This window comes from Ornithodoros turicata, chromosome 6 (genome assembly GCF_037126465.1).
Source record: "Ornithodoros turicata isolate Travis chromosome 6, ASM3712646v1, whole genome shotgun sequence".
In the NCBI taxonomy this organism is placed as follows: Eukaryota; Metazoa; Arthropoda; class Arachnida; order Ixodida; family Argasidae; genus Ornithodoros; species Ornithodoros turicata.
In genome coordinates, this window is record NC_088206.1 from 53,477,194 (window position 1) to 53,495,867 (window position 18,674).

At 41.0% G+C, this 18,674-nt stretch overlaps 1 protein-coding gene across 3 annotated transcripts in view; it reads right to left on the reverse strand.

The window, feature by feature from the left end:
- Positions 1-18,674, reverse strand: part of LOC135396711 (protein phosphatase 1 regulatory subunit 14B-like) — a 39,688-nt gene that overhangs the window by 5,107 nt on the left and 15,907 nt on the right. The window contains exons 1-4 of one of the 3 annotated variants that reach the window (XM_064627847.1): positions 18,469-18,657; positions 10,552-10,828; positions 1,662-1,742; positions 568-609 (exon numbers count right to left, since the gene is read on the reverse strand). In XM_064627847.1, coding sequence (XP_064483917.1) covers positions 568-609; positions 1,662-1,742; positions 10,552-10,803 — 375 coding nt within the window. In that variant the 5' untranslated portion in view covers positions 10,804-10,828; positions 18,469-18,657. Of the gene's footprint in view, positions 1-567; positions 610-1,661; positions 1,743-10,551; positions 10,829-17,769; positions 17,996-18,468; positions 18,658-18,674 lie in introns of those variants that run through there. The other 2 variants (XM_064627845.1, XM_064627846.1) reach the window with 2 other exon arrangements.

An 18,674-nucleotide genomic window follows, 5' to 3' on the forward strand; every position in this document is an offset into this window, starting at 1 on the left:
TTGTCGTACCGGCGAACTGTTACCCGATGCAACGTTGCTGCGACGTGGCTGCTCAACCGCACTGATCGGCACTCACAATTCACAATTCCCCATACAGTCCCCTGACTTTTCCAGTTGCATCAAAATTACCTGACAATTCTCGGTTCTCCGTGTTGGTAGACACTCTGTTACAGGACACATCAGGTTTTCGAAAGGGGAAAAAGGAAGGTTTCCCATCACCGGGGTATCTCGCCTGATTTGACGTGTTTTAGGCTTCTAGTTTTTAAAGTTTTATCCCCCGCCCCTTTAAAAGAAGAAGAAGAAAAAAAAAAAAAAAAAAAACTGAAAACATTAAACTGTAGTCATGTGTACACCACATCGACACATGACTAACATGCACAAGGTAGCTTGACTGGCAGTTTGTATTTTACCCAGTCAATTTTTCTCTGCCAGCCCTATAACAATGGAAATGATGATGCACCATCTATGAGCAAGCAAGGCACAAGAACTGCACTATGTGTACATATAGTGAAGTCGATTTACATGCAATGAAGTGCAGATAAAATAACCCTGATGATGCTAACTTACCTGGACGTGATCACTGCTCTGCTTGGCATCAGCAAGTTTAGCCTGCATTCGTGGAGGAAAAATTTTTTTAAAAATCCTACAGGTATGCACATGTGAGAGAACATTTCTTTCAAGGAGCATTGAGGTGATGTTTAAAATGGCAACATATCGTGCAAAATATTTCCGCTCTGCAGTGTATTATAACCGCACAATTTTAGAAAAACAATCCGACAAAGCAGCCAGTGACGTCTCGCGTGACGTAGGGGGGAGCCCTTGTGGACTTTCTCTTCGTTTTGCTTCTCAGGTTATGCGCCGCTTATACCTACTTGAGCTGTGCCGCTTTACGTTACGAGTGACATCCCCAGGGACCACGTTGCGTCACAACATTCCCTCGTTCTCCGATATGCTCCTTTTTATGAGTGGAGGATTTTTTTAAAGGTGTGCGAGCAGCGGTCTTTTGCACGCTCTGTAGGCTACCTGCACTCGTCGTTCTCTCACTGGAGCTCATTTTATTCGTTGCAGAATGCGCCACAATGTTTTTTTACGTTTGGGGGTCATCTCAGTGCTCCTTTAAAAAAAAAAATATATATATATATATATATATATAGTGAAAAAAAAAAAAAAAAAAAAGCATAGGCTCTTTGGCTGCACGTTGAACATATGTTTATAAGTCCTAAACGTCGCCACACCAGCACTGGACAGCTGTTTCGGCCTTATTATTCATATATATATATATATATATATATATATATATATATATATATCCCCTGGTTTGCCAATCACGAACGATGCGCAGCTACCCAGGGCTGACGAGCCGCAAACACGGCGAAACACGTGTCCTCTGGTGCTGTCGCATCGTTCCATGAGTATCTGTTTCTCTATATGCAGCCATAGAAGCCATCTTAATCTGTAAGTTTGAATTTCAAACACGTCTAGCGTCATTTACTTATTTCTTTTATGGCTTTTCCCCCTCTTTATATATATATATATATATATATATATATATATATAATATATCAATTATAAAATATATCAATTATAAAAATATATGAAAAATAAAAATAAAATATATAAAGGGAAAAAATATATATATAATTATCAGAACTGTCACTTACAGTGAGAAACTCTCTTCGGTGACGATCACTTTCCATGTCAAGCAGCTCGTCCAAGTCTATCTCAATATCGTGGTTGTCATCCTAAGAAGTGAAATGCAAAGGAATTACTGCCCACATGTATGCCTGTGGAAACAAGGTTCATCTTAGGTGGCATAATATACAGTACCCAAAAGAAAGAGAAAAGTGAGCTATGAAGGTGGTAGTGTAGGTTATATTGATATACACCTCCAACTTTGTGGAAAAAAAAAAATCTGTAAAATCACGTTGCAGTAACACCCCTTTCTAAGATGAGGAGATGAACTCTTCCAGAAGTGCTGCACCAAAACAGTGCAATTTTTGGCAGTGCACTTCTTGCACCAAATCAACCAACATGAATCTGATGAGCCAGAAGACCCTGTAAGCATGCATTAGTACCATGTATGTCCTTTATGCTAGTTAATTAATAGAAATCTGTCGATAATGTAGCCAATGAGCTCCCGAATATTGGGAACACTAGCAAGACCATAAACATACAGGAGAAACAGCCCACATAAGTCTGCTTTTCACATAAGAGCAAAATAACTCTAAGATTCAAAATACTTTGTCTGCCTCGATATCTTTGAAGTCATATCCCTCCTTAACTTTAAATTATTTTTCTACTTCATTGCCACAGTAGTTTGATGTAACATGTGCTTTGTCTGTGTTACTTCATGTTTTGTAATATTTTCATGTATTTGCATGACAATATCATGTAGATGTCACATGCTTCACTATCTATGAATGATGCATCAGTTAGCATTATAGTTGTAGCATTTTTATAAGTGTATAAGCTGCTGCCAGCTTTTTGTTCTGGCTCCCCACATCGTAACAATGCAAAAACAAAGGATTCAATTCAATTCAGTCTTCATTAGCACACAGCATGCAGCTATAAGTGCTCTGTAGTAGACAGCACCCATATTTTTCTTTTTCCAATTCAATTCACACAGTGATTGGGAGTACTTGAAGTACTTCTAATAGTACTTCAATAAGTACTTCTTTAAGTACATTTCTTTGGTGCCTGCCCACCAAGTACTCAACTACCCAACTCGACATGCAAAGACAAAAGATGGAAAATATCCAATAAGTGTCTAGAATCAGTATTTTTGACCAAGCAAATGGATTGCTGTTCTTTTTCATAGTATACCAAGAGATGCACCGATGAATAAATAAGGAAATAAAAATACCTTCCACTAGCAACAGGTGATTGTCTCATCAGATGTAATTCATACCTACTGAGTAAGGACCAAGTAGCTGGGCTTCAGAACTACCACTGGCAAAAAATGTTGGCAATGGCATTTAGCCAATCAAAACACCACCAAACGGTGACATGTGACACTATGCAAACGTTGCAATGTACTTGACGGGTAAGTACATTTACAATATGGTACTCCGTACTGTATACTTCAAGTACCATTGATGCAAATACTTTGTACTTTGCTATAAGTACAATTTGGGGGTACTTTACCCATCACTGAACTCACGTTAGTGCAAATTGTAACTCCAGTCATTCAATCACAGCCTAGCAGTCAAAGAGAATGTTAAGTAACAGGGTATGAAATGATTTTTTTGGTTTTTACCGCCTGACTAATAATTGCAATAAGGGATTTGTGGTCGTTTTTCATCTCAGAAGGTGTTCCAATTACATAGGAGAGGTGTGACCACCTTTCAGCTTTTTTTTCTTATTATTAGTGTGTGTGTGGGGAATCCCTGCTTGCAATCCTCCTTTACACATCTTTTGTGATGTTATATTCACTGTTACAGAGAACAGAGGAACTATGCAGAATGAAACACACAGGATGGTGTGGTGCTGTTGCTACTACAGCTCAGATAACAAAACAGAGACCAGCAGACGAAGTTGCTCTAAAGCATAACCGTTGCATTCCCAGACAAGCAAAAGCGTGCACTGCCTTTTAAAGCAATAGAAAGCGCTGTTGCGTGTAGCCAATGGCCTACAAGATAACTGGTTAATACGTCTTTACTCAGAAATGTATTCTCTCGCACTGCCAGCTCTACAAGGCAAATTTATTCAGAGCTCCACATGGCTTGGCAAGCACCCTTGAGGAGAGTTGTTCCTGACCTAGAAAACCGCGCTCTCATCCGCTAATCCCACCAGTGATCAAACAGGAGAAGTGCTGGTGTGATGAATCTACATAAGTTCTACTCTATAGGTGACGTTGCTCTAAGGGAATGAAGCAAAGACAAATGCTCCGATGTGGCCTGACCTGAGATGGAACTCTGAGGTGAAACGAGCTTAAAGCCAAGTACCTTCAACCTGCTTTGGTGAATTAAAGTTCACAAAAATCACTTTTCGAGCTAATTTAGTGGATTGAATAACATATCTTTCTCGATGTCCTTTAATTATAATTCTGATGACCCTATAGCTATTCAATTTTTTTTCTATTTTAGGTTCAGCTTATTTGTATTAATTTAATAATAGGTGCATCCAATTCACTGCCTGGACCAGCACTTGGCAACCCAACGTTCAATGGGAAGGGGGGGGGGAGGGGGGGTATTTATTGCAATATGAAGGTAAAGTCAGGTTTTACCTTGCCTCAAAGGGTAGTAGCATGAACAACTTCCATCATAGAGATTGAAGCAAATCATTTCCATATGAAAGGTATCACTACAGTTCAAGGACACAGTCAAACCACCAATGGTACTCAACGTGTAAGGAAGTCGAGCGTAATTGTGCTGCATCCTGTTCGACTACAGACACCGACCTGTATATGCTTTTAATGTGACAGGAAGTGCATTCAGGATGTTAACATTGTGGGACCTGCACTATCAAAGCCACACTACAATGATGGCCTTGAGCAAGCTGACAATCTCCGTGCATATGTAGCGTGCCAACATCGTGATATCCATTTGTCAAGATGACTTACTAAATCAAAGACACGGTGAAATTATAGTAAGCTTTTTTATATAATACCTTCAGTATTCACTGGTTGCATACACAACGAATGTCAGCATGCTTCCAGCGTAAGGCTTCATAATGAAATAACACTACAAACGCATTAATTTTGTTGAAGACTCCAAAGCTGTCGTGGGAAGTAGCTAAAGGGGCACTAAAATGCAAAAATAACTTGCTCTCAAATGAAAGTCACTGTTTCAATTAGTAGATTCAAACAAAATTAGTTCACACAATGCTGTTTAGATGAAAAACGTAATGAAAACAGAGCAGTCTTTGGCGGCAATGAATGGGGTCCCCAGGAGGCAAAGATTGGTGGCATCCAATGAGACAGCAGGAGAAGCGCGCACATACCTATCGTGGGTGTGTGGATTTGGAACGGGTCCAATCGTAGTGTTCCGTATATGCGCGGCATGATGCGCACTGCTACATGTTTAAATACAGATTCACAGAATTGTAGCTCACAACAGTTCTTGCGAGTGTTCCACTGACATCCTTTGGACAGCAACGCAAGTCCGCTTCACAACGCGCACTTTGTTTTTCACCGGGACTGCTCCATGGCGTGGACTAAAAACACCGATGCACGAGCTGAAGCGTCGTTCACTGTTTAGCACCAAAGTAAGAAAGGGTCCGGTATAATTTTGATTGCAGCTTTGTAACGGAATCAAAGTTTTGAATTATGATAACAGGTACAAAATCAATATAGTGTGTAACGTAATTTGAAGTACCGTAAAAGTAGTTAATTTTGCAGTCTTAATAATTTGCGAATTCGTGTGGGAGCGTGTTTTGGGAATATTTCGCGGAACCTTAATTTTGCGAATTTGTTGGAAGCGGACGAAAGCAGATATCACGGGATCGGGGAGGTCAGGGGATCATGACACTGCCGGCTGGCTTATAGACGCTTACCGTGAACTCAAATCCCGTAACAATGACACAAGTGCTGGTTTTGTGAAAGCAGGTATCTGCAATGCCAAGTGATACACTGTGCGAATAAACTACTGATGTTGAAGAGGCGTTTCAATTATAGAAATGTTTGACAAGAACAAGGTGTAAGAATAAAGGTCATCAAGTAAGTAGATTTGTCTTTGCGGAGGTCATATCGTCGCAAATTCCAGTGCCCATACTTTTTCATCCCCGCTACCTATATTTCGCGGAACCTTACTTTTGCAAAAAAAATTTTGCAAAAAAAAAAAAGTCAGATCGCGAAATTCGCGAAAATTAAGTTCTCGCAAAAATTTCTACTTTTACAGTAAACTCGTTTTTGCATTTTAATGCCCCTTTAAACTTTCTGTAAAGTGTAACTTCAACTAAAGAAGCAGTGAGGTGACATTTAATATGGCACGAAACCCTGTTGCTTTCACCAAGCTGCCCACAAGGAACCACACTGCAAAATATTTTTGCCGTGTGGTACATTGTCACTGCGCAATCAAATTTAGGAAAACAGTCTGAGAAAGCAGTAGCGGATGGCCACCACGATTCTCGCATGACGTAGGGAAGACCCAGTGTCTTTTTTTACTTTGTTTATTTCTTCTCAGCTCACGTGCCGCTTATACTTGCTTGAGCTGTGCCGCTCTACGACATGGGTCACGTGCCCGGGGACCACATTACGTCATGACATTCCCTCGTTCTCCATTACTCTCTTTTCACGAGTGGAGGATTTTTTTTTAAAGGTGTGGGCAACAGAGGCCTCGCGCACACACACACTCTGTAGGTCACCTGGAGTCGTCGTCCTTTTGCAGGAGCTCATTTTATTCGTTTCAGATCATGCCTGAGCGAAAAACAAAAACAAATTTGCAGGTGCTCCTTTAAGTTATGCAGATATGTAGCATCACATTCTTTCATGCGCCAGTTTCCAAACATTGCCTTGTTGTTCTTAGAACATACACCAAGAAAGGGAAAGGAGTATTACGTGGAAAGGGATCTGCTTGAACTGAAGCCGTGAAAGCTTACTAACGTTAACTTTTAGCTCCAATTTCGTTCCCCCCGCCCCAAGAGATAACCAACTTATCTAACTTCCTAACTGTAGAGCAACTAGCTAAATTTTGAAAAATAAAGTGAATTTGTGGTTCAGTTACTACTTTCACAAACTAGCTATAATTTTGTTACTAAGTGTCTTACGCATGACTGCTAAAAGAGTACTTGCGATAAGCTTGAACAGATAACGTACAGATAACGACAAAATGTTTAACAGCCCAGATGGAAGTAAGACACTCTTTATCCATTGTCGAATATTTTTGTCCTGGGTTTAGAAATAATTTACTCTCAACTGATGCTCAAAAGCAAACAACATGCATCAAGATGCCAAGTCTGGAATCTAACAATGAGTATATAGCAATTTTATATTCTTGAGCTACAGCCCACTTGTGCAAATTTATATTCAACTGCTCAGTTTCGCAGTGTTCTTGTTCTAGTGCTTCTCATGCTGAAAATGCGACTTGTTCATAGGGAAACTGTAGGGCCCCAGTATGAACGGAACGAGGCACAGGATGCTGTCATTGGATGCGTCGCTGCTGCACATATCTTCCGCAAATTACTAGATGCAAATCTAAAGTTGCTTGCATGAAAGGAACTAGTTAGCACAGTATTGAGCAGGCATTATAAGGCTGCACAGCCTGGTGCAGCATTCCTATCACTTTCTGTGTGCACATATATTCCCGAGTTGGTCTGACAATGTCACAGCTACAAGTATATTCTACACCCACTTCCCGTGCAGCAAGACCACAACAGAAATTTGTACTATACCTTAGCAATTGAATACATTCTTATGTATTTTAGTGATTAGTATGTATTTATGTATATTAGTAGTATGTATTTTATTTTAAATTTATTGAATAGAAAAAAAAAAGTTTGAGACCATCTATTTACTACACAAAAAACGAGGCTTTCATGCAGTAGGCTGCACTTCTGCAACCAGTTTCCATTCCTGTTTTCTCTCTCTGCCATGTGACATGTTTAATATATTATCTTGTTGTTTGGAAGAAGACCTGAAGAAGTGCAACCTACCGCACAAAAGTCTAGTTTTTCGTATATTAAATAGATGCTTTAAACGGTCTTGTTTTTTTTTTTATTGTGGATTGCTTTCGTCAACAACTTGACATTGCTCTTCATACGTTTTGCATTTATTTAATAGGTTAAACATGCATTGTTTATTGAATTTATCAAACAATCAAATTTGTTTTGTTGCCAGCATAGCAATGGGGATAAAATGATTCTACAGTAATGTTGCAAAATTAACCCAGGCTCCCTTTGTTTGCACACAAAAAAAAAAAAAAAAGCGAGGCCATTGCTCCTAAACAATTCAAGTGCTCAAACTGTTGACCTCACATTCCCATGACAGAGTTCAGCAACACTGTCGCCTGTGCCTTACAAATACTCCCACCGCTTCCTTCCTCATCTTGTGGTCGGCCATGCATCACTTGGAACGCCTGTGTCCGCCAACAAAGGCTTCTTGCCACACTTTGTCCACCTTGTTCCCCTCTCACGCTTGGCTAATATTTCAGGGTTAGTTGTTCTATTGTTTCATTTATGTAACTACACTGTTGTCTCTGTCAAAGCAAGGGGGTGCGACACTGCACTCCTATCACTTCTATGGTGTACAGGAAGCACTTATAGCAGATGTAATGCACGTACATGGCATAGCTGTGCGCAGCATACAATTTACAATGCATAAATTCTAATACAATATAACTAGGGCCCGGAAATTTAGCAACTAAAAACGATGGAGATAGGCAGGCATTTAGGCCCTCAAAAATAGGCAATAAAATGCACATTAATCTGGTGCGCTCTTTGGCTTTGTTGGTGTGTTTCAGAATGGCTCCATCAAAGAAAGCTAGCTTGTCTATAGGTTACGGTACCATACGAGCTTTGACGTCTGGTACACGAATGCGGAAGCAGCCTGCAACCACACTATATGGAATAATACTTTTAGTTCTCCGCTCTCAAAGATCTTGGAAAGCCCAGAGAGGCCAAATCTTTTGATCAAATATACATGAACCCCTTCCAGCAAACGAATGTACTGAAGGAAACCAAACGCAAAAAAGGAACAAAAGGCCTCAAATACCCGGACCCGAAAAGCAAAAATGCAGCACAACAACACGAGCCTAAGGCACACTCGCACTTAAAGGAGCAGTCTAGAGGCACACAACTTTGTTTCTGTTTCTGGTCGGTATGGAATGTTAGGCGGCCGAAAACAGTTTTCCCACAATTAGTGCAACTATAGTGAAATTGGGACGCCTGCAATAGCTGCCTGAACCTCCCGTGCACGAAACACCCTCCTTCGCCTTCACAATAGACACGTGATGAGCGCCGCCACACGCGTCACTATGTAACGCGAGTGGTAGGGACGCTCCTCATTGGACCTGGGATCACATGATCGAGGTGAGCAACACCACACGTTCTCCGGCTGCGTGATGTCCGAAACGGAGGGTTTGAAGGCTGTCAACGACACAACCACAATTTTTTGGGACCGCAGACACCACGAGAGGAACGAGTGTTGCAGCCCGAAATTAACTGCGTCTTGTACAGCGAAACCCCAGTGCTTCCCGACAGTGTGCAACCTCTCTGACCGTTTTCACCGCACAGTTGGTTCAGTGGCTAACAGGTAGTGCCACAATACAGCCGTCATCGCTTGCTTTCTGCTACAGTGAATTCTGAGATTGCGCAAAAGCCACGGATATATTACTCTTGTGAATGCAACCTTATTGTGTCAGGCTGCATATATGCTGTTTTTTCTTAGAAAACGTGATATAAGTCGCATAAAGGATAGAAGTCAACAAGAAACCGCTTACGATGTTCGTAGCAGACGGTTTTTCCTACCAATGAATGAGGGGGCTCTCTACCACAAACGTCAAACTTAGCGTGGGTGATTTGAGAGAGTGGGTGGGCGATTTTGCAAATTAATTGCGCCGCAGTTTAACAACTTTGGACAAAAATATTTTGGGGGAATGCTTTTCACTTACTGCTTTACAAGATGACAGCAGTTTTTTGCCATGTTAGATACCACTTTAATGCTCCTTCAAATCTCTAAAAAAGTGCTGTTATGGCGCAAAAAAATGTTAAAGAGGCTACAATTCAATAGAGTCGATAGAAGGGCAGGTAACCCCAAAAATGTCGCAATTAGGCGTGTATAGGCATTTATAGGCAATTGCCTACAGATCTGGGCCCTAAATATAACAGACATAAGTGAATTTTACTTTAAAAAATCACGTAACAAACAATTTCTCAATTATGACCTTATTAGCGAGTTTTTTCGTTTTTTTTGTCAGATCCCTTTGTCAGATCCCTCTTGTGGATCGATGTTTGATACACATCAAGCTAGAAAGTGTCACCCTATACTGCTTTCACCAGGGCAGACACTTCTGCTATGCCTCAGTATGCCACATTTAATACACCATGGAATACCTACTGGATGTACAGCTCACGTCACCCTTAATAATAAAACTGAAAAAAAAAAAAAAATATGGTCTCGTTCCCGATTGCGATTACAGCAACCCTTGGGGCCATCAAGAAATCTTAATTGAACAAAATTATTCTGTTAGTTTAACGCAAGGATGTTGTTCACTTAACATTCACCCAGTGCTTCCAGGGTGGCTGTTATCGCATTCAGAAATGAGGCAGAATTTTTTTCCAGTGTTATTATTAAGGTTGACGGGAGCTGTACCAGCCCAATCACAGTCTTCAGAACAAGCAAGTATTCCTCTCACTCCTATTTGTGAGTAAAACACAATCTTTTTTTTTCTTTCTTTTCTCGAGGTCTGCAATGCCCACAGCTCTTGCACTTTGCTTACTCTTTAGTAGCCTAGCCTTCACAGTCTTGTGGGAAAAACATGAAATTCAAAGTAACCTCGAATCCACTATTGATTTGAAATGTTTCGCTCACATACTTTAGAACGTTTTTGTTTAAAGAGAGGATGCAGCAAAGCGTGACACTACTTTTATGTTAACTTTACTTCGATGCAAACTCACCGAACTTCTGTATAGGACTTGCAGCTGTTCGTACATCCACATCTCAACACGCAGACGTTTCTTGATGAGACTCATTTGGTGTGGGCCATACTTTGCCGTCAGGTACTTCTTGCGCCTGTCCTGTGGGTCATCCTTGTCAGTGTCAAAGTTGACGTGCAGCCCCTTTGGAGGCCCACACAGGTCACTCCCTGCAGGTGGAGCCACAGGTGGCCTTGTCGGTGAACAGTAGGAGGCCGGAAGGCTGCACTCCATGACTGCTAGTTGCACTGTGGTCAACCTGGAATGGATCACTCAAGTGAGCATGGAATGGATTCAACTAGAGAGTTACAAACAAAAGGATATGCATTAATAAGGTTAAGTGCTGAAGTGTATCCCCATTGGTTGATTTGTGACTGTCAGCAAGATTTCATAGGCATGCATGCTTGTGAAAATCAATCACAGTGAACTATGCTGTTTCAGTGACACCGTAAAACTAATTTTGTGGCCCCAAATTTTTTGCAAATTCTAGATGCAAAAATTTGTGGCTTACTTCATGATGAGCCCAAGATTGTCTGTGCCACATTTTGACAAAACTGGCACCGCACGTGCTTCTGCTGCAAAGCAGTTCACGTACGAGATAGTGACACAGCTGTACGACAAAATCCAGCACAGCTTTTTAACCGTAAATTTTTGGGCAAAATTTTTGTGCACCCTTAAAATTGTCAAATTTTTGAATTAGCCAAATTCGCAAGAGTTTGAGGCTCCCAAACATTAAGTGCTTTGCAGTATAAAGACCAAAAATATTGAAAAGATCTCGGCGTGGCCTTGGAACATTGAAAGCCTTTAATTTGCACAAGGTCAGAACTGGAATACAAAATATAGCACTCTGTTGAACTAAGCACGTAAAATTAAGTGATGTGGCCCGTTGCTCTTATACGGCTTAAATGTGCATCAGACTTGAAAATGGGCCCCATAGCTCCACACCACCAGACTATGCGTGTAAGAACATCCTCTACGGTTTCCACAAAACAAACTGGACGAAACTGCCCTGCTATTCACTTTCTTCTTACCTTGTACTCCTACGTGAAAGAAATGAAATGAGAGAGAGAGAGAGAGAGCAGGCTGGAGGAGAGGAGGAAGCTAGATGGAGGAATGGCACACCCCCCAATTTCTCGGAAGCCCATCCTGTCCCCACCCTGCTCTACCAGTTCTATCAGAGCACGCTCAATCATGAAAAATCTGATCTCTCACGGAGGGGAGCAGCAGCACCTGCGTCGGTTCTAAAGTGGCTGGGAACGTGTATAAAGGCATTGGCCTTTGACTACAGGTGCACCAAAGAAACGCGGATTTGCACAGCTATTATGCGGCCCCTAGTACAACTCTGGAACATGTGTATCGGTGGGTCCACAAGCCCTCAATGGCACATTAGAAAACAAATCAAAATCTGCATAAAAACTGACATGACTGTTTCTTTCTCATGCACATACAAATATGTACAAGCCTTTATGGCTGAGCAATGAAGCATAGTTAATTGCTATTACTGCAGGCACATTTTGCTGCACAAGAGTGCTTTCGTGAACCAAAAACAACAGTTTCCAGAATATTTTGAGGGGGCTTGGCTTTGTGAGGCCCTGTTGTATAGTATGACAATCAGTACGGATTCTTCTGTTTTTTTCTTTCTCTTCCCTTTTTTTCTTCATTCTTTTTTTTTCCTTTCGCTCTTTTTTCTTTCTTTTTCCTTCTTCTATAGCTTAAAGTAAGCAATGTCGCCACAGTGTAAGTGCTCAAAACTAAACAACAAAAATTTATAATTATAAACCAGTCATACAGTAAGAATGCCTTTTTCATCTGTTACTAAATGTATCTCGACATCCTGGATAACACAAGAGCAGGAATATATATATTCCATGCTGCATAAACGACAATACCCCATTTTTAGATTTGAATTTAGCCTTCATATAGAGTTTACTGTTTGCCCTTTGTATTTTTACTTATTTTTAGAAGAAAAAGTACAATTCACCCTAACCATCTCACTAGCACTGGGTACGCAATCAATTTCCCATACTAACCCGCTTGTCTAAGTAGCATAGTTGGTGTAACAACAATTATTCATTAAGATCTGAGGTGTTGTCTGTCTTCCTGTTCTACATCATGAACCAACCAGTTAACAATGGAGCCAATACTACCACAATGTTATATGTACAAGAATCTCATAATGACATAATGAATATTGTAAAAATGCGGGGCATATCAGATCCCTTCTAAAGTCTCATCTTCCTCACCTCGCATCAACCACGAGCTCAAAGTCTCCTGCTTAAGATGTAACACTCAATCATTTTTAAATTCCCTTTTTCACCCCAAGACTGCCATTGAATGGAATAACCTCCAGCCCCACATCGTTACCATAACTGACCCGCCTCAATTTCATAATTCTATTTCCAGTGTATAAATCTTGCGTAATTTATGATACCTTATGTAACCTACTTGCATAGCGTTGTTGCTTCCATTTGTTGTTGCTGTTTTATTGCCTTTTTTTCTATGCATTATTTTTTTCCCACACTTCCTGTAACCCACTCCTCCCATGTAACACCCGTATGGGACTTTTGGGAGTACAATAAACTGATTGATTGGAAGTCCCAATGGAGGGGTGCTGCCAGATCATTCCACCATATACACCCATGTAATCTGAAGAACTTCACCAGAAAAAGTGAGCTCCATGGAGTGTATAAATCACAGCACACATTAGTGGAGCCCATATTTACACTGGCAAGTCTTCAAGCTAATAAAGTGAAACGCATGCAAGCTATCAGGCCCATAACGTATAGCCAACATTTACTTTCCCTTAGTGTAGTGTTCCAATTGCAACAATAGAGATCAAGGTTTCCACAGGACACGCCTTGCCGTTCCTCCCTCAATACCCTTCGTTTTATCCGATACGATCACCTCTTTATTTTCTCCCACTTTAGCTTGGCACATTTTCTCTTTCTTTATTCACCCTCTGCCTGAGGCAAGGACAGAATCAATCTCTGATCCCCATCAGGGTTGTCAGCACATTAGTATGCGAGAGGTGGCATCGGGGTGATGCCTAGAAAGCTTGCTCGATCAGAGGAAGCTGATGAGAGGCAACAAAACGGAAAGTGTGCTGTACTTTTGAATGGGACATTACTTACGCAAGAGATACGGTTGAACAGTGTACCCTGCACGAGGCTTATCTCACAAATACAATAGAAAGCGTCCAGAACCGTGCAGCTCGATTTATTGTTAATGACTGTCGTTCCGATAGCAGCACAACGGAAGTGAAGCGCGGGGTGGCTTTTCCCATACTGGCACAATGCTGCAATTTGTCAGGTTTAAACCTCCTCCATAAGATTTTTTGCAATAGCATTTTATGGCCCTCTATGCCGCAACCTCCTTCCTGCTTATCCTAGCACGTGGATCACGCTTTCAAAGTCAATCCCACTACTCTTTTGAATCCTTCATCCCTCGCGCATCAAGACATTGGAATGACCTTCCTCACGAGTTGCACTTGTCATTGACAGTGTTCGTTTTAAACAAGTCACTTCTGACATCTTCTGCAGTCCATAATCTACTCCTTTTTTGCTTCCTGGAATTTAGATGTATGTTTCATCCGTTCCCCCCTCGGTTTATGTCCATCCTTGGTTCTGTGTGCCTCTTTATGTCCATGCATAACCTAGTTTTGTGCCTCTGACCTTAGTGATTTGGTTAGTCAGATCGGATGATAAATATGTGATAGCATGTAGTGTTCGGGTCTAATGTAACTTTTATGCGTGTACTGTTAGGTTATGTTCACCCTATGTTTTGTGGTACCCGCTTGGTAGGTCCTTAACATACAGAGAGTAAATGGTTATAGATGTGCATTCTCCTTTACACTGATTTTTAGACAAAAATGTTCCTTGCAGTCATAACTTACAAGCTAAGGTGCATGACTTCTGCTTGGGATCAGAAATTTCTTGGTTAAGCATTGCCAAATTTCTCATTAATTGGACGATATACTTACAAACAAACATTATGCAAACACAAAATACTAAAATTATATAATTACATTTACAATTTAAAAAAAATATCATCTCTCAAATTCCCGTTCCTTCAAAATGCCACTGCTTGCATTTGACTTGATTATGGCTGCTTTGTGCCTAATGCTGCAGCCTTACTTTCATGCAGAATGTCTCGTGCCATGCATTTCGTGCTGGGCTCTCTGAGGCCTCTGTGCTATTCCGGTCATAATTTTGGCTCCTGTCGTAGGCTCAAATTCACTAAGATGATGTCAGCAGCCATGTGGAATGGTGCAGCCTTCTCTGTTATGAGAATTGTCTGCTATGAGAAATGCACAAGAAATATGGAATGAACAGAAATGTGTTAATGAAGCTGAGGGTGAATGAAATTAATCGAAAGAACAACCACTTTTAGATCCATCCTTCAACAATGTAGTCAATCCATGAAAATCAATGCCACTGAATTTTTACTTCAAACTCCACACTGGTGCCTGTGAAAGATATCCACTGTTTGATGTCTGCTGTGTCAATCAGGGATTGGTCCAAGATTTCTCTCACGAGGAAGTCTGGCCTTGGTCGGCATGCCGCATAAACTACCTAATATCAATTGGAGCACTTGTTGACGACAGGCATTGAAGGGCATCCAAGTAGCCTCTATCCTAGGCATGCGACTTGGTCATTTGCATCAATAATTTGTGTTCTTGGCTACCACCATTTATATTCTATGATTTCAAATTTAAAATGGCTTTAGGCATCATTTGGCTTTCCATACGTGCAAGACCTCATGCCTGTGCACTGTATATTTACTGCACACAACATTATTGTACACGGGCAACCTTTCAAAGATATTGCCTTGCTACGGTGCAGTAAACGAAAATCACTCTCATGTCATAATTGCAATAAAGGTAAGGTTCCCTGTAGATTGTTTTTATTTGGTTCCAAAAACTTGTATTTAGCTAGATTTGGAAGGTCCAAATTTTGAGAACTTATCTGTCCCAGAGGTGAGAGTTGCTGCATGGTCGTTTCTTGTGCCAACCACCAGACAGTAACTGAAAGCGTACTGTCTGAGTTTGACGTGCTTCATAGTACGTGTTGCTCCTATTGTAGAAGTGTACTTGGTGCAGTTTTGATTCAGAATAAATACTATTTATGTGAAATGTAAAAGTGAAATAATGTTTCAGATAATCTGTATCAGGGATCTCAGGGTCGTGTTATTGGAACACCATATAAAATGTTATACGTATGACATTCTCATTAGAGATTTTTAGAGAGGTGATGATGCCTTTTGGAGGATAAGTCATAATTCATCACAGCTTTACCGACGCAAATGTTTTCTGGTAAGTAGAAAAATTTGCAACTCCAATAAGACTTCATTTGTTCAGCTAACAGATGAAACATGTTTGAATACTAGATTGCTTTGCAAAGACATACCAGATGTAAATGTAAAATATGCTTACAGAAGACGTTTTGTAGTAAAACCTCCAAAAATAAAATTGAATAAAACTGATATTACGCACCCTCCTATGAATGTGTGCTGGAACAAATTTTGCAACATACTGCTGGTATAACAAGTTCTAATATGCTGCATACCCTCTAAGTCCTCAAAAAACTAAAAAGGAATTAAAAGAAAACAAACAGCAAACCAGTTCGACAACGCACAGTCTCACACAAAAGAACGAAGGTTTGCCCATAGTGCTCTCAATGGCCTGGTGAACAAAAGTATGAAATGACCTTCCAACTCATTAGCAATCCTCTCATTAAGGTCCCTCAATTACACGCAAGAAACAAAATACATTTAACAAAACAAACAAAAAAAGTGCCAGACATAATCGAAGAACTGCTAGAAGACACTGACAGAAGAAAGATAGCTATCCTAAAATACACTCTACTTTTGAGTGAAGGAAAGGTCAGCAGTTTAAAATGGCAGCAGGAAAGGGACTTGAGATGACACTTGGCAGTGGAGAGAAATGAACAGGAGTAACGTTGCAAGGAAGTGGCTAACATTAGCTGAATGACAAGAAAAAATATATCTTTCAGTCATAAAGGTCCTCACTTCTTCCTGTAACCGAGACCATTATGCAACTGTACTGACTCCATGGAAACTTCCGTCATCTCCCTGAGACTATGGAAGGGATGCCAGGGTTTTCATGAATGACCACTACTTAGAAAGCATTTTCTTAATTGAGCGGACTATTGAGTGCCCGCAAACTTTTGGTTACACTATACTATATTTCGAAGTGGAATATCTTTGCAAATACTTGTCTGCCCTTCACATGCACACGCCATATCGCGGAGGGTCCAGTACCCCGATTGTATCACTTGTTGGTACTTATTGGCAGAATTCCTTTTTTTTTCTTATTGTTTTGTAGTATTGGACTTTGAATCACTAGGATACTGCTACCAGTTTTTTTTTTTACTTGACGCCGGCAACATGAACAGAACAGATGAACAGATCATATAACGAACTTTCTAGACTGACCGACCTGACTTGAACTGACACCGACTGTTTGACTATCATTGACTACGATTAACAGTAGATTTAGATTTCAAATATTGAAATGGAAACAGAATTTGTATTAATTGGTACAAGAGCAACATTAAATACAAAACATCTGACATTCTAAAAAGTCATAAAATATTGTCAGACAACCTTTATGCACGGTTCTATAAACAAACTGACAAATTTAATTCGCAGTGCTCCGTTCAAATGATCAATGAACGGCAAAAGCAAAAAGTGACACTGCATAATGAACTTGCATGCACAATGCTTCGATCAATACAGTGAATCACAATGAAGAACCACAGGCGATGATGATTCGTTGAGGATGAAAGAAAATGATAGATCACAACCAACAGTGAAAACGAAGCACAAAGGCCCTCTTTCTTTGCATCAGCGATTTCTCTAAATATTCCTTCGCGTTGAGGAACCGACGAAAGTGGTTTAAGTTTTCCTTGTTAGGGGCTCATTTGCCTCCGAGGCACTTCCTTTTCATTGTTTTTGACGTATCCAACTTGCTTCATTGTTCCTTGGACCACAATGGCCCATAACCTGCTTGCGGTCGTCCTTTTATCTCTTGGACAGTCGCCGGAATACTAACGAAGTTACAAAAACGACAGCAGGCCCTTTAGCCCACTTTATGCACGAACCACTGATCCAAACGTCAGATGGTCGTATTTCGTGGGGATTTAGCGCACAAAGACTACGATAAGGATAAGTGAGTCATACACTTCCTTACTAGCTGGAGCTGTCTTGCGGAGACTGAGACTTTGCGGTCTTGCTCCGTTCGCAAGACTAAACGAAATCATAATGGACAGACAAACGGGCAAAAGAACACTGTTATCCGAACGAGGATCCCACACGTACATAGCTTCTACGAGACCAAACAAAAGCAAGGAAGACACTATGTGCGATAAGTGAGATGCACGCAGTCATGACTTCGTGCACACAGGTCATGCTCCTTGGCCATTCGCAACATGTGGCATTCACCTTTCACCGGCACAATAACGCTTTGTTCTGTAGAGATAATTCTGATTGTAACGAGTGTGCTCCCGCTCCCCATGTAAACGCAGTCACGCACTCATTACGACGTTCGATTTTCGGCGTAAAGTACAAACGAAAAACGCACAGTAGCCGCCGCCGTTATAACTCGTTGACCACGGCAAGGACGCATCTGAACGGCCTTGTAAATATAAAAAGCACGCACGACCTCCGCGTTTCAACTTTTCTAGTTAATCATCGTATTGTGCCAAAAATACTTTTAATATGTTTCTCTCAGCCTTGACACAAAGATGCGAACCACGTTTGGTCTGTTACGGGGAGATAGCACGAAGCACACGGAAGCACCGTGAACGTGCGGCCAGAGTCATGCATTGCCGTTCCTTTCGCACAAAAGTGTCGCGGTAGAAGACAAAGCAAAGTATTTACCTGACGCACGGTGCCTGAGGCTATGATGATGATTCAAGCTTCTGCAGTGACGTTTCGTATCCAACAAAGCGCACCGTTCAAGTGTGAACGACCGTGTCAGTAAACGCACGGCGGAACAAGCGGAAACCCGCGGAACCACAGCAACCCAACCACTTTCCACCCGTTGCAGAAGTCTCCTTTCTCCTCTCGCATGCTCTATGCTCTCT